The sequence below is a fragment of the Felis catus genome, chromosome B1 (assembly GCF_018350175.1).
Source record: "Felis catus isolate Fca126 chromosome B1, F.catus_Fca126_mat1.0, whole genome shotgun sequence".
Lineage (NCBI taxonomy): Eukaryota > Metazoa > Chordata > Mammalia > Carnivora > Felidae > Felis > Felis catus.
In genome coordinates this window covers 133,039,286-133,055,563 of record NC_058371.1, presented here as the reverse complement: position 1 = coordinate 133,055,563, position 16,278 = coordinate 133,039,286, and the positions used below count along the sequence as shown (strand labels likewise).

The 16,278-nt window shown below is 37.4% G+C and overlaps 2 protein-coding genes across 3 annotated transcripts in view; one reads left to right on the top strand and one right to left on the bottom strand.

Annotated features, from left to right (window-relative positions):
* The window catches only part of NUDT9 (nudix hydrolase 9), a 101,472-nt gene that overhangs the window by 59,776 nt on the left and 25,418 nt on the right, over positions 1 to 16,278 (top strand). Inside the window, exon 10 of one of the 2 annotated variants that reach the window (XR_006596962.1) lies at positions 8,197 to 9,007. The exons of the other annotated variant lie outside the window; for it this stretch is intronic. The gene's annotated coding sequence lies outside the window, so the exon portion shown is untranslated. Of the gene's footprint in view, positions 1 to 8,196; positions 9,008 to 16,278 lie in introns of those variants that run through there. 2 annotated transcript variants of the gene reach the window in all.
* Positions 1 to 16,278, bottom strand: part of SPARCL1 (SPARC like 1) — a 34,403-nt gene that overhangs the window by 10,691 nt on the left and 7,434 nt on the right. The window contains 7 exon segments of the mRNA XM_003985193.5: positions 61 to 181; positions 891 to 1,009; positions 1,910 to 1,982; positions 3,284 to 4,087; positions 4,089 to 4,289; positions 4,673 to 4,849; positions 8,637 to 8,701. Of these exon segments, the coding sequence (XP_003985242.4) occupies positions 61 to 181; positions 891 to 1,009; positions 1,910 to 1,982; positions 3,284 to 4,087; positions 4,089 to 4,289; positions 4,673 to 4,849; positions 8,637 to 8,701 (1,560 nt within the window).

Genomic DNA, 16,278 nt, shown 5'->3' with positions numbered 1-16,278 from the left:
GCATAGATTCACCCCAAATCCTCTCAGCAATGGTGGTTGGCAAGAGTGGCAGAATCTTACATTTGCAGGCTCCAAAATAATCCAGTTGTAGCTGGTGCCCTTTTTTGGTTCCCTCCAGTTTACATTTAGTAGCAAACAGATGACAGGAGCTGGCATAGGTCTGATTGTCAGTGCCACAAACCTAGGAAAGACAAGCATGAGAAAAAGCTCATGTTTCTTTAAAACTTTTTTTTGAAAAAAATTTTAATGTTTATTTTTGAGAGAGAGAGAGAGAGAGACAGAGCATGAGCAGGGGAGGGGCAGAGAGAGAGGGAGACACAGAATTTGAAGCAGGCTCCAGGCTCTGAGCTGTCAGCATAGAGCCTGACACAGGGCTCGAACCCACGAGCCTTGAGATCATGACCTGAGCCGAAGTAGGATGCTTAACTGACTGAGCCACCCAGGTGCCCCTTGAGCTCATGTTTCTGAATGTACACTAGGAAAATACTCTGCTTCTTAAAGCTCATAGGCAGACTGATCAGTTGTGCTGAGCCAGGTAAATGAAGTTATTAAAATCATAACTGCCTATTTGCTTAAAAAAATCAACTAAATTATACCAATGGTGATGACAATCCAGCTCTAGATAAGTTCGGTAGAATGCAAACTGCAGACTTTTCAAGGATACAGTGAGTTTTAAAATGAGTTCCGAAGATATCAATGCCATTATTACCTTTTCAAGGTACAGTTGAAATTCCTTATTTTTGCTGGCATTTGTTCCTATTCATTATTATTTCAAGTATTAGATGATAACTTGGACATTTTTTTTTGACAAACATTTCAATTGCAAGCCACTTTCATCCAAATCACTAACTACTTGGGGCCCCTTAGAGACTATTTTGTAGAATACTTACTTGGTCAAGGAGTTTTGTAGGAGGACAAGTCACTGAATCTTGGCAAACACAGTGGGGTTTTCCCTGCTGGTCAGCTTTACAGATGTGTCCTCTTTTACACTGGAAGTTCATGCAAGAATCTGACAGGAAAGATTGAACAGAAAGCATGAGCAAAGCTAAACTGAGTATGTAACCTCAAATTTATCTAGACATGAGCTCCATTTTCACTAATTAAAGAAAATTTGGGAAAATATTAGAAACCATTCTAATGGACATCTTAATGTTCAGATGGGACCCTCTGACATCAAACTGTGTTACACAATAGTCTAGATTTTCTGGGCAGTTTGAATTGGGAATATGAAAAGAACAAACAGCTCTTCTTGGCCTGCCTACAATGGTCATAGTCTGAAGTCTATAATTTAAGTTTGTGCAGGTTGGTCAGAAGTTAATAAGTCATGAAAATTTTGTGTTGAAATTTAAAATCTTTGTGATTGGGGTATGCCATTGGGAATTAGGTCTCAATTAAATACAGGATCTAAATTCACTAGTAAGTTATGGATTTGAGAAAAAATAAAGTAGGAGCACCTGGGTGGCTCAGTCGATTAGGTGTCCGACTTTGACTCAGGTCATGATCTCGGCTTGCTGCTGTCAGCACAGAGCCCACTTTAGATCCTCTGTCCCTCTCTCTCCCTGCCCACCACACCCCTATCTCATGCTTTCTCTCTCAAAAATAAATATGATGTCAAAGAGAAAAAATAAAGTAGAATGAATTCTTCTCAGAAGCATAGGATTTAGGAAAAAAGAATTCTAGCTTTCATACTATTACAAGACTTCCAGTTTGTAAACACATTTGCCCATAGTTGTGTATAAAATGTATGCTAGAGAATGTCAACAGTTTATGAGAACATTTCTGTGGGGAGGATGTAAGAGAGGAAAAATTCTGAGAAGCAGTGACAAATAAATGATGGAATGGGGATAGCCTAATGCGGCCATTCCATTTCTTCCTTGATACAGTCATGAGCAGCTTAGCCTGGACTCACCAGTACCATGTACCATTCTGTTGTCTTCATATGAACTTTCACCTTCATTTGGTAGGCTCTCTGTTTTCTTGGCCTTTATAACAACAAGAACAGAAGCTGAAGTTTATTTACAGGAAAGCCATTACATAATTTATATTTCCACTGTGTGTACCTTCACAAAGCTTTTCATACCCAAATCATTTCAGATCTCAAAATGATACCAGCCATAACTGTGGAAATAGACAGTAACCCTTTGAGAATAGGAGCCATTTGTTTCTTCCTCAACTGGATTCAGTGCTGTATCTCTGGGGATTATTCAATAAAAGTTGGAACTAACATCAGGAGCAAAGCTGGGGCCTCCCCTTTGGATTTTGGAATGGTAGAAATGTAGTATTATCATGTGATTCTATAGTTAAGACACAATTACATCAGTAACCTCTATGGAGCTGTTAATAAAGGTTTCTTACCAGGTTTCTAAAGTGTAATAAAACTCCTACCTTAAAATGGCAGGAGAGTTCTCAGTAATCAAGGTCACTATTGACCTTGGCCACCAAAAGCTATGTCAAGTCCTCCTAGTGAGTGGCTGCTGGCGTTTTGCCTGAAAGCTCCAAATGATTAAACAACCAATGACGATATGCTTCTTCCCTACTCCCACTCTGTTGCAGTTTCCTGATTATCATTTTGGTGTGTATTTACTTCAAATTGGAGCTGAAGTCTTTATTCTTCATCTTTATAACTAAATCAACAAACATTCCTGGATTTCTTATTACATTAGAGACATTTTGCTAGACCTTGGTGATCTAACCTGAATATTACATGGCATCTACTCTTAAGACATTAGAGCAGTAGTTGTTAGTGTTTCCCATCCCTCATATCTGTCAGAATTTACCATTTTAGTTAGCTCCAGGCACTTTGAACTGCCTGTATCTGCATCTCTGTGCCTGGAAAACCATGACATCTATTTGGCCTGCTCAAAGGACAGACTGAAAGTGCTGGGGAATTAACACCTCTCTTAGCAATTCTCAGTCTGTACAAATGCCCCAGCTCCCTCATTCTCCAAATGGGGTAATTCAGAGGAATGTGCTTTACATGGCTTTAATGATATACCTTTGATTAGCTTCCTTTCCTTCCTGATATCATGTCCCATTCCTCTTTGTTCCCTGAACTTCTCAAATAAACTACTTAAATCCAGGCTCTGCTTCTAGGGGAGCCCAAATAAAATAGGCACTTTCAGCCTGGTGATGGAGAGCACAGGAAAATAAATAATTTTAATACATTTTAGTAATGTACTGGTAGAGATAGGCACGGGAGACTGAGAGCACAGGGAAAGGTCATGGCTATTTCTTTATAAAGCTAAGTGCTCTATCAGACAAGCATCAATGTAAAGAATCTCACCCCTTGGTATTCTCCAGGTTCACTGGCATCTACATTCCCATTTTCATGTGCTCTTTCTTTTTCTCTTTCTCTTTCCTCTTCATATTTGAGGTGATAGGAAATGGACTGAGATCTTTCAGCCTCCAGGAAGGCCTCACTTGGGATGAATTCGTAGTCATCAGTTGCATCGTGTCTGGGATCATCATCACCATCATCATTAGCCCCATGATTTCTGGGCATGGTGTTACCATCACCAGTAGGCTCCACGAGCAAAGCCTCAGAAACAGTCTTTTTATCCATCTCCTCATGGTTGCTGGTAACTTCAGGTTTTTCTTCTTGGCTCTGCCATTCAGCATCTTGGCTGTGCTTAGTAATTTTTGATGCACTTTCCTCTTCCATTTCTGCATTGGAACTGTCCTCTTCTTGTTCTTGGTTACCCTGCTCAAATTCAGCTTTCTGCATTTTGCTTACTTCAGTTGGTTCACTGGACTTTTCCAAAACATCATCAGATTTGGTACTATTTTCATCCTCCTTGCTATTAGAATGCTCCTTGGGAAATTCTCTCTCCCTTTCTTTGTTATTGTTGTGGGTACTGACTTCACCTGGCTCTTCTTCCCCTTCCTCTTCTCCATTGGGGATATTTGGATCCTGCTCTTGGTTTCCTTGATCATTTACATCTTGGCTATGTTTGTTGCTCCTGTTCAACTGAGAATGTAATTCATTCATTGGTTGTTCTTGTTTTTTTTCTGTTTTTGTGATGCTTTCTTGTTGGTTAATATCTACAATGGAACTAATATTAGGAGCAAGGAAATCAATGTTCTCTGGGCGTTTTTTTCTTTTGAGGCTCATTCGTATCTTCTTTTAGGTCCAATGTACCTTCTGATGGTATGTACTCCACATTCTCACTTAAGTCACTTTCACTCTCCTCTTCATCCTGTAACCCGAGCTCTTGGCTATAACTCTGGTCCTGATCTGCTGACTGGTCCTGGCTTTCCTCCTTTGGCTTTAGTACTGAAGATTTTTCAGCCTTACAAGAAAAAAAGTTTACTCTTGAAACAATTGGTAACGGAATATCCACATCATATTTTAATTCATAAGCTAACCTTTAGTGTTCATTATTTTTTTCACATAATATCAGGTAAACTCATATACAATGTTCCTCACACTTTATAGTTGCAAGTTTATAACCTGAATTTGAATTTTGTGGTATGAAATTATATAGCACCTTGGCCAAAGGCATAAAACTCACTAATTTTCAAAGTTCTTTTGATAATTGGAGATCACTGATACGATAATCATCTTTTAAAAATTAAGCTGAGGTGAGAATGAGGTAATGTCCTTAACTATGCTTTGAAATTGAGACCTTTGGAAAAATTTTAAATTATAATCGCATAACCATGTTACTTTTACCTTATGGTCGGGATGGTCTTCTACAGGCACTGCAATTTCCTTTTCATTTTCTGCATCTTCAACCCTTAACATGGGGATTGCAGTGTTGTTAGGTGTTACTAACACTTCAGCCTGTTGGATGGAACTCAAGGAATCAGCAGTTGGTTTCGGATGATTAGACAGGAACCTTGCATTTGTCTGAAAAAAAGTAGAAATTGGCTCATGTTATTCACGTCTAGATGCTGATGTCTAAAATTTCTAGCTACTTCTTTATCGTCATCATTCTTAGTAGCACTATGGTTCATACATAACATCAATTAAAAAATACTCTCTAGAATTTTTAAGAATACAAGCAAATGGCTAGATTATAATCTTAGGTGAAAACAGACTCCCAAACATATTTAAGAAAAAGTTATGTATGCAGAGACCGGGTGAAAATAGAGCAAAGATTATTTCAATAATTGTCACCTTTGAGGTTTGGAATTATTTTCTGTGCTTTTCAAACTTAAAAAACATTCATACTCTATAATTTTAAGAACTGTTGTTAGCAGAAAGTCAAAGTCAAATTAAATTTACCGAAGATATAACTCTGTACATTTTCTTTTTAAATTTTTGTTTAAATTCTAGTTAGTTAACATACAGTGCAACATTCATTTCAGGAGAATTTGGTGATTCATCACTTATGTACAACACCCATTGCTCATCATAAGTGCCCTCCTTAATATCCATCACCCATCTAGCCCATCCTACACCCACCTGCCTCTAGCAATTCTCAGTTTTTTCTCTATAGTTAGGAGTCTCTTATGGTTTTTCTTTCTTTTTTTTCCCTTCCCATACATTCATCTGTTTTGTTTCTTAAATTCCACATGAGTGAAATCATATGGTATTTGTCTTTCTCTGACTGATTTATTTCGTTTAGCATAATACACCGTAGCTCCATGCATGTTGTTGCAAATGCCAAGATTTTATTTTTTTTTTGATGGCCGAGTAATATTCCATTGTATATATAAACCACGTCTTCTTTATCCATTTATCAGTCTATGGACATTTGAGCTCTTTCCATAGTTTGGCTATTGTTGATAATGTTGCTATAAACATTGGGGTGCACGTGTCCCTTCGAATCAGTCTTTTTGTATCTTTTGGGTAAATACCTAGTAGTGCAGTTACTGGATCATAGGGTAGTTCTATTTTTAAATTTTTGAGGAACCTCCATATTATTTTCCATAGTGGTTGCATCAGTTTGCATTCCTACCAACAGTGCAAGAGGGTTCCCCTTTCTCCACATCCTTGCCAATACCTGTTGTTTCTTGTGCTGTTAATTTTAGCCATTCTGACAGATGTGAGATGGTATCTCATCATAGTTTTGATTTGTATTTCACTGTGATGAGTGATATTGAGCATATTTTCATATGTCTGTTAGTCATCTGGATGTCTTCTTTGGACAGATGTCTATTCATGTTTTCTGCCCATTTCTTAACCGGATTATTTGTTTTTTGGGTGTTGAGTTTGAGAAGTTCTTTAACATTGTACATTTTCTTAAGTTAAATTTTAAGTATTCACTGATAAATAGCAGAAAAGATTTAAACCTTATTCAATATTTATTTTCTTAACACTAGCAGCCTTATATTCATGAAGAAATCTTATGATAAATAATTTAACATAGAACTAATTCAAAAATTGTGTGAAATAGTACACTAAGTCTAGTTAGGAAGAACAGCAATGGAGTATTATTTCAACTAGAAGGATGGCTCTATTTCTAGCAAGACTGAAGGCATAGATGAAGAACTGGCAGTGATACATGATGGAGGAGTTTAACAACTGACCTAGAGATTAAAGATCTTCCTTCAAGTCTTGACTCTATCAGCTATCTATCTGTCATTTGACGAATTGTGAATCCCACCCTATCATCTGTCAAGGTGAAGTGAGCAGAAATATCAAGATAAGTTTATGTATATTAGTCGTTTGTAAATTATAAAGTAACCAAGTGAAAACTGACTATTGCTAGAAGTAATATCCTACAGTGGTAATACTATGAACTGTCCAATACTGTAAGCAGGTATTCACTACAAATCTTTCTTACAGAGATGCTAAGGATACTCATGTCAGGCAGATTGAGGTATAAGTACAAAACCAGATTTTATTTGCATTGACTTGTCTTTACTCTATTAGCACACTCTGTTGTACCAATTGTATAATATAAGGAAAGGCATGGAGTTCAGGGTTCATTTTAGATGTGGTTTGCTCTCTTGCTTATCACCTTTTCAACTAAAAGGAGTAATAACATTTGAAAAAATTTCCAAAGAAGCCATTTGTAAGGGAGAAAGGATAAAGAATGGTGGCCAGTTTGGCAGGTTTCCAGCAAGGGCATTATGGAAGGCAAGGGATGGAGGAGATTTTCGGCTTATTAGTAGAGAACTGCTCCCCCTCTGCACCCTTCCTCCTCTGCTCTCCCTCTCCAAGCTGAAAGAAATGCAGAAGGACAGCAGCTTATCTTCTTTCAGAAATTTTCTGCAATCAAACTCTGTTTTATTATTATTCCCACATCTATAACATCATACCCTCTGGAAATGTGTGGAATCCCTGAACCACACAGAATCCACTTACTTCCGTACAATTCAGTCAATCTGGGAAAATGACACAAGATTTGTAAGAGGTAAACCCTATGGGAAGATATTTAGCTTTTTAGTGTTTGACTGGATCTACATAACAAATTGTCCCCAAAAGAAAACCTTTAAAATGTGTCTATATGTAGATGTGTTATTCAAACATTTGGTTCAAAAGCATTTTTGATGCCTGTTTATATACTGGGCAACAGCTGCAAGGGAAAACACATTTTTAGGAGAAAACAATGGGTCTGTGGGAGCTTCTTTCTGTGCTGAACATAATTTATCCCACTTTTGTAATTGCAGAGGACATGTATAATTTCAGCTGGAGTAGCTCCAGCTACTAAAGCACAATTACTAGGAGTGGTCATAAATTCTGTTTTCTAAGAAATGCTTGGTCTGGGTGGCATGATGCTGGTCTTTGCGGACACATCTGTCAACCAAATGTTAGCCACCAGCTATCCAAAAAACAAGGACAGAATCTTAGACATAGTAGAGACGGAGGAAGAGAAGGGATGAGAAAAATTACTTTGTCTACTTAAAGGAGATTGATTCCTCCATTTGGCAAAAAAGAAAAAAAAATGGCATAAATCCTTTAGCTTGATTATGGATGATATGGATCATTTGGGAGACATCTACATGATCATCCGAGCCATTAAAAACAACATTAAAACAACAACAATAATAACTTTCAGGTTATTTTAAGGCTGCTGACATGGTCTCAAATGATTCTGATTTGTGTGTGTCTGATTTACTGCTGTGTGAATGGTGGTGCCAGGATATCTGATCGTGAAGAAAAGAATGTTCTAGTTCTGTCTATTATCAGCATGTTTGCTTGGAAAGTACCCCCTCCCCAACCACCCCCAAGGATGAGTTAGGAGCCAATTTATGATTATCATACCATTTCCAGGCCCTAACCCACTGGTTCTTGTTTTATTACAGACTCAGAATTGATCAGCCAGTATATATTTGATCTTGAAGAAAATGCTGCTAAAGAGTATGGGTGTGCATTCCCAAGACTTCTCATACTAATTTCTTAGGTTTCTCATACTAAGTGATAAACTTCCAAAGGAAAATTTATTTCTTCCCATTCTCTTTGGCATTTGGGTCCTGGAAGATCCCCTTTCTAATAAATTATAATCAACATTGTCAGATTTATATTTATTGTATCTTGTAGAATCTGGTAGTTCTGAAGGAAATATTCTTTCAGAAAGTATTTTATATCAATATTTTGAGTCATTCATTTTCTGCTTGGGAAAAAATAATATTAAAACAAAAAAGAGAATTTCAAACCACTATATAAACACATTTTCTTTTAAATGGAGGATTTCTAAATTAAATGTAGGAAGGAGAGATGTAATAACAGAAAAAAGGGTATTTACCGGTATTGCAGTTGCAGTTCCCAAAATGTATAGGAGAAAAACTACAGTCTTCATGCTTTCTAGGCCTGCGAACGAAGAAGATAATTAGCAGTGGTGGGTAAAAGTTTCCTTGTGAAAAATTAAAAGATAATCTTCTTAGGAAATAATGAGCTTGATACTGACCTTTGTATTTAAACGCGATTACTGTCTTTACAGTAATGCCTTTACAGACATGTGAACTAACATGTCTGGAAAGACGGATTTAATGACAGTTTTTATCCAGTTGTGTCTGTGAGAATGACTCCTTGATTTTTTGGCCCAGCTGTGTTTGGGCAGCACCTATCTCTGTTTTTGACTGTGTTTTCATGAATAAAGATGCTATGCAGATTTAAGTCTTGAGATTTGTGAGTGTTCACAGTAAAGATAAAATTGACAAAGTGAAGTAATATAGTTTGTCAGGTTGGGATAAAATAGCCTGCCTCTTTGGTGGTGGAGAAACCCATACATTCAATGCAGAGTTTTAGGAATGAGACATTGTACTGCCCAAAGTGGTCATCAATGTTCAGCTAATTTATAAGTCTCACATTGCAATCTGTGGGTTGGTGGTGGCCTGCAGATGGGTTTGGTTTGGCAGGCACTGTGTATTTTATTTTATTTTAATTTAATTTAATTTTAATTATTATTTTAAGTTTATTTATTTTGAGGGAGCGAGCGAGCAAGTGAGCGAGCAGGAGGGGAGCGGCAGAGAGAGATGAAGACAGAGAATTCCAAGCAGGCTCCATGCTGTCAGCACAGAGCCCGACATGGGGCTCAAACTCACGAACCGTTAGATCATGACCTGAGCCAAAACCAACAGTTGGACACTTAACTGACTGAGCCACTGAAGTGTCCCAAAGCATTGTGTATTTTAAACTAGCATTTTAAAATTCAGAGGTTTCATGCAAAAACTCAGATTTGCAGTTTCTCTTGAACCAGTGGGCCTTTTAGCAACAAAAGGTCTTCATGGCAAAGCCGGCTGGTTCTGAGTAGAGACTGTCCTTTGTAAGGGATGCTGGCATTTGTACCTGGTCTGTTTCACTTGTTATTTGCCTCGAATTTGAGTTTCGTTTGTTCCAAATGAACTTTTTCAGTTTAGAGATGAGGCAAGCAAGGCTCAAAGAGGCTAAGTAAATTGGCCTCCAGGGGAATTTTCTTAAAAGGAGTGAGCTGTATACATTTCTCTGCAGAGTATCTCTAAGCCTAGTAGTCCAACTCCCACTGGTATTAGGAACAGAGTTTTTAGTCTTTAAAAGAAATTCTCTGGATCGCCTAGAAATAGTAGATGTCTCTTTTGTTATTTTTTGCAATCATAGTTTTATACATAAATGTATAAATCTATAGAGCTTTAAAAAATATTTTGAGGTTTATAAAGAAAGTGAGTTCTCCTACTGAAATACAAATATGTGTATATTTCTAAACAAATACTTAAATGGATATTTAAAATAAATATATATTTAAAAATACATTAATGTCAAACATTCTGTGATTTAATACTGTAACAGCTATCACTTCACACACACACACACACACACACACACACACAAATGCTCCCTTCCTAAAATAATTACATCACAATTGCTATTTAAATCACTATTTAACATTTATGACAATGTGCATACTCTTCATAGCTGAGTCAGCTAGTAATTTCCTGTGTTGAATCATACTTACATTTATTTCTTGAACAATATTGTCTTTTGTCTGGCCCTAGAAATTGCCTCCTCTTTTAATGTACTTTTCCAGGTACATTTATTCTTCCTAAATTGTCCAACAAAATTTAAAAGTTCATTTTAATATGCTAACAACAACGACTACCACAACAGAACAACAACAACAAACCCATAGGGGATCCCCAAGCCCCATTTTCCTCACAGACATGTCCCTCCCAGGTGTTGGCTCTCTTGCTCCATTTGACAGAAGCCCCCCTCCTCCCCCTCCCCAAGCAGCTACCCTGCTTTCCTCCTGGGATCTCTAGTTACCACCACCCTGGGGATCCCCCTTGCTCTTTTCTTGTGTTTGAGTTCTTGCTTCCTGGATCCCATATATTTTTCTATCTTGGTGTTCTCCCTCATTTTTATGGAGCACATACTCCAGAAGCTTCCTGAGAAACAGTATACAGGAAACAAAAGTTTTGAGACTCTGCATAGCAAGAAAACATGAGTATTTCATCCTTCACTTGATAGATAGTTTGACCGGATATAGAATTTTAGATTAGAAAAATTATTTTAACGTTTATTTATTTTTGAGAGAGAGAGAGTGAGAGCAGGGTAGAGGCAGAGAGAGAGAGAGGGGGGAACAGAGTTTCCAAAGCAGTCTCTGCTGCTGAGAACAGAGAGCTTCATGAGCAACTTCAACTCATAAACCATGAGACCATGACCTGAGCCAATGCTTAACTGACTGAGCCACCAAGCTGTTTCTAGATCAATTTTTTTTTCTCAGAATTTTAAAACATGATCCATTTTCTTTAGTTTCTGGTGTTGCTAGTAAGAGCACCAGTGTTGGTTTTTCCCATTTTTTAAAAATAAGAACTGTTTTTTTTTTCTTTCTGTAAGCTTTTAAGTTTTTGTCCCAAGTTTTAATATTTATCTCTAGTATTTTAAAATATTACCAAAAAAACACACACACAAAAAAACCCAAAAAAATAAAATATTACAATATCTGCCTTAATTTGAATCCTTTTACATTTTTTTTTCAATGTTTATTTATTTTGGGGATGGAGAGAGACAGAGCATGAACAGGGGAGGGGCAGAGAGAGAGAGACACAGAATCGGAAACAGGCTCCAGGCTCTGAGCCATCAGCCCAGAGCCTGACGCGGGGCTCGAACTCACGGACCGCGAGATCGTGACCTGGCTGAAGTCAGACGCTTAACCGACTGCGCCACCCAGGTGCCCCAATTTGAATCCTTTTAAATTTACTTTAGGCACTCATTAGTCTCTTTGAATTTGGAAATTCAACTGTTCTGAGAGATTTTAATATGTAATTCTTTGATAATTTTTGTCCCTCTAGTTTTTTGTATTTTCTTTCTGGAATTCATAATAGTTAAATGTCGACTTTTGGGATTGGTTTTCTAATTTACTTATAGTTTTTGTTCTTTTTTTCCATGGTTACATTATTTTTGGAAACTTCCTTAATCTTTTTTTTTTCCTTAATCTTTTAAAAAAAATTTAAACGTTTATTTATTTTTGAGACACAGAGAGAGAGACAGAGCATGAGCAGGGGAGGGGCAGAGAGAGAGGGAGACACAGAATCTGAAGCAGGCTCCAGGCTCTGAGCTGTTAGCACAGAGCCCGATGCGGGACTGTGAGATCACGACCTGAGCTGAAGTGGGCTGCTTAATCAACTGAGCCACTCAGGCGCCCTGGAAACTTCCTTAATTTTATCTTTCATCTCTACTATTGTTTTTTTAAACATTTTTTAAACATATTAAAAACATTTCAAACATTTTTAAACTTTCAATTTCTGATTTCCTGATGTTCCCCTCTTTAATATTATCCTCTTCTGTTTTCATTAGTGTGATAAACTCTTATCTTTTTGAGGATATTAATTAAATATTTTAAAATTTTCCTTTGAGTCCTGCATTTTCTGTTTCCATATTATCCCAGTTTTTCTTGTATATTTTGGTCTTTGATTTTTATGTTAAAAGCTTTTCTCGAATGTCCAATGTCTCTGGTTGTATGGTAATATTTAGTAGCAAGTCACTACACAGCCAGTTAGACATTTCATGGGCAGGGCTTGACACCTTGGAGAGCTACCTTGGAGGGGCTGAGATAGGAACCTAACATTTTTGATGTGGTGCCCTCAATGTCATTGTCAGATTTTTGTTCTTGGAGAGATTTTTTTTCTAGAGAAGATCTCCATACCTCCAACCCCAGGGAGTGGGTAAAAGCTTGGTTGCTACATTCTGTGAGGTGTAGGAGTGAAGGGACTGGAGGTCTCTCAGTGCAATATACTGACTCTCACTCCCCAGATTTCTGTATGGCACCATATCCTCCCCCATCCCCACCGCCTGTCCCTATGGTGCCTATCTAGAGCCCAGAGCCAGAGAATAACCTTTCCTTTTCGTTAAGGTTGAAATGGGGAGTCCTCTGGCAGTAGACACAGAAGGAAAGATCTGACATCTGTTTATCTGACAGGCTTTCCATCAGTCCTCCTGGTTTCAACCTCTCCCCTTACCTCAACTTTCAAATGACCTGGTACTTCCAATTCTTGAAACTTCTGGGTTTTGCAGTGTGAACTGTCTTCTTTGTCTATGGTACCCTTCTCTGAAAATCCTTAGATTTAAGCTTTCCCTATTCTTCCAACTGCTTGCTACCTTCTAAAAATTTGCTGGAATCTTTTATCTTGTCACCTCCTCTTTTTTCTTTGTTATTGTAAGTTTATATTATTATTTCTCTTTTTCTATCATTATACTGGAATTTTAGCAGGGAGTGGCAATATGTTTCATTACCCCATTTCAGTTTTTTTAAATCTTTATTTATTTTTGAGAGAGAGAGAAAGAGAGAGAGAGAGAGAGAGAGAAAGAGAGAGAGAGATAGCAAGTGGAGGAGGGGCAGAGAGAAGAGGGAGATGCAGAATCTGAAGCAAGCTCCAGGCTCTGAGCTGTCAGCACAGAACCTGACGCAGGGCTCAAATGCATGAACCACAAGATCATGACCCGAGCCGAAGTCAGATGCTTAACCAGCTGAGCCACCCAGCACCCCTTCATTACCCCATTTAATCAACAGATTATTTCCATTTCTTCATCAGATTTATATCCCCATTACTACCACTACTACTGTTATTACTGCTGCTGCTGCTTTGAGGACACATAGGAATTACTATGGGTCTGTGTTCTAACTTCGCTAACAAATAAAGATTTAATTGAAGAAAAGGAGCCTACAGGTACTAGCACAGACTTCCTTCTCATGTTAGAAAAAATAAAAACACTCTTTCACCTATCCTCCTATTCAAACCCCCGAGGGTGGGCCGCCCAGACTAGGGAACAGTGTGTTGGAAGAACGGAGATTAAGTCTTGGGGGAAAAACTCAAATCACATATAACCTTATAACACCTTAAAAAAACTAATCAATTCCATGTTTAATGAAAGTAACATGTACTCAGCTTGGAGACTTAAATTTAATTCCTCTAATGGAACCCTCTGAAAATGACTGTACATAATGTCAGAAACCCAGAATACTGACAGTGGCATGTGCGTTCCATTTATATCTTGAAATAAACATTTAGAACTAGTAATGATGTGTAACAAATACTGGAAGTTTATATTATCAAAGTGCCTTGTGTTTATCAAACAGATTTACAAATGAGATATTATCTTATTTGACCTTTGCAACAACCCCATGAAGTGGGAGATGAAGAACAGGACTAGAAAGGCTATGACAGGATAGGCTGGAAGTTGGAAAGATAAGAAGGGAATCGGGCTCAAACTGAGCTTTCCTGGCTCCAGCTCTGGTGCTTTTGTAGCAATTTTGCAAATAAAGACCTCTACTTTACCTCTTACACACAGATGTAGGGAAGGCGGAAAAACAAAAAAAACAAAAAAACTTCTGCACAGTACTGGGAAAAATTTGGAATTCACTTTGAGTTTTTAAACAAAGCATTCCAAAATGTTAAGGTTTAAGATTTTGCATACTTAGTAAATACATTTTTTTGTGTTGAGGAAAAAAAGTCTTATCATAGAAAGTTGGTTGGGTTATTTGATATCAAAAGTCCCTTTCAATGCTTTTTTAGTTGAAACAAGGCAAAAACATAGAAATTCAATTTCCTTTGAATGAAGAACATGTTTAAATAAAAATATATAGCAACTCCCTCTACCCCACATTCTAACACTTCAGGGATATTGAAAAACACCTTGGAATCAAAAAAAGCATGTAACGGTCAGGAAAGCTGAATTCTGGCTCCAACACTGTTCTTAACTGGCTAAGAGGCCTTGGATAGCTTGCCCTTTCTTAGATACAATTTCCTTAAGTGATGAACAATGAAGCAGATGACCCTGATGATCCTTTAGCTTTAGTATTTTATAATTCTAAAGTTGAAGATAATTCTATGAATTCCATGAACCATAAACTGCTGCTTTTTTCTGTAAACTACTAAATCCACTGAAAATATATTCATGATTTTATTGTATCAAAATTAAATATATTATATTATGGTATTTACTGCTTTGAGCATATAAGTGGTATCTATTTCCTATCTTTATTATTATTTCCTATCTTTATTATTATGATAATTTAAAATATTTTATTCTCTCAGTGAATGCTAATGTAAAAAGTCATTGAAAAATGCAGTTTCCTTCCTCCATATTCAGAATTTAGCATTCATTCATTTTATCAGATTTATGAAACTAAATCGTTTATATTTTATTAAAAATTAAAAAAAATTTTTTAAGGTTTATTCATTTTTTAGAGACAGAGACAGAGCATGAGTTGGGGAGGGGTAGAGAGAGAGGGAGACACAGAATCCGAAGCAAGGCTCCAGGCTCTGAGCTGTCAGCACAGAGCCTGATGTGGGCCTCAAACCCACTTGTGAGATCATGACCTGAGCTGAAGTCGGACGCTCAAACAACTGAGCCACCCAGGTGCCCCTATTTAAAAAATTTTTTTAATGTTTATTTATTTTTGAGAGAGAGAGAGAGAGACTGGGAGAGGGTAAGAGAGAGAGGGAGACACAGAATCTGAAGCAGGCTCCAGGTTCTGAGCTGTCAGCACAGAGCACGATGTGGGGCTCGGACCCATGAAATGTGAGATCATTATCTGAGCTGAAGTCAAAAGCTTAACTGACTGAACCACCCAGGCGCCCCTATAATCATTTATATTTTAGATCAGCCTATACTGTTTAATAGAATAGTTTTGGAAAACTGTAAAAATATAAAAGAGTGCAGTTTAAAAAAATAGTACATTTAGTGCAGGGATTCTTTATCTTGGCACTGTAAACATTTTGGGTGGGTAATTCTTTGTGGTATGTAGGATGTTTACAGCATCCGTAACTTCTACCCACTAGATATCATAGCAAGTCCCCTCTTCTACCCACTAGATATCATAGCAAGTCCCCTACCTGCCACCAGCTATGACAACCAAAAATGTCTCCAGATATTGCCAAGTATCTCCTGACGATAAAATTGCCCTGACTGAGAACTACTAGTTTAGTAGAAGGGGAATGGTGCTTTGGTGCTTTGCCGACTATGTGATCTTTGGCAAATTACTTAAGCCTCTAAGCCTCAGATTCCCCATCTAGAAAGGGGATAATGTCTGTGATGGTTAATTTTATGTGACAACTTGACTGGGCTGCAGGATGTCCAGATATGCTGTTAAACATTATTCCTGGGTATGCCTGTGAGGTTGTTTCCAGGAGATATTGACATGTCTATAGTATATCTATAGCATATCTATAGCAGATCTATAGCATAGATCTATAGCATATCTATGCTAATACGGCATACGCTATCTAATTCAGTTTTGTGAAGATTAGAAGAAATAATAGTTGTAAAACTGCCTGATACCCAGGACACTCAATACATTTTTATTATTTTTTCTCTCTTCTTTCATAAAAGTCAAATTGTGATTCTTTTTATTTTTGAAGGAAATAAATTGTTTATTAAACCAAGAACCATAAAATACCCAGGAGTAGACC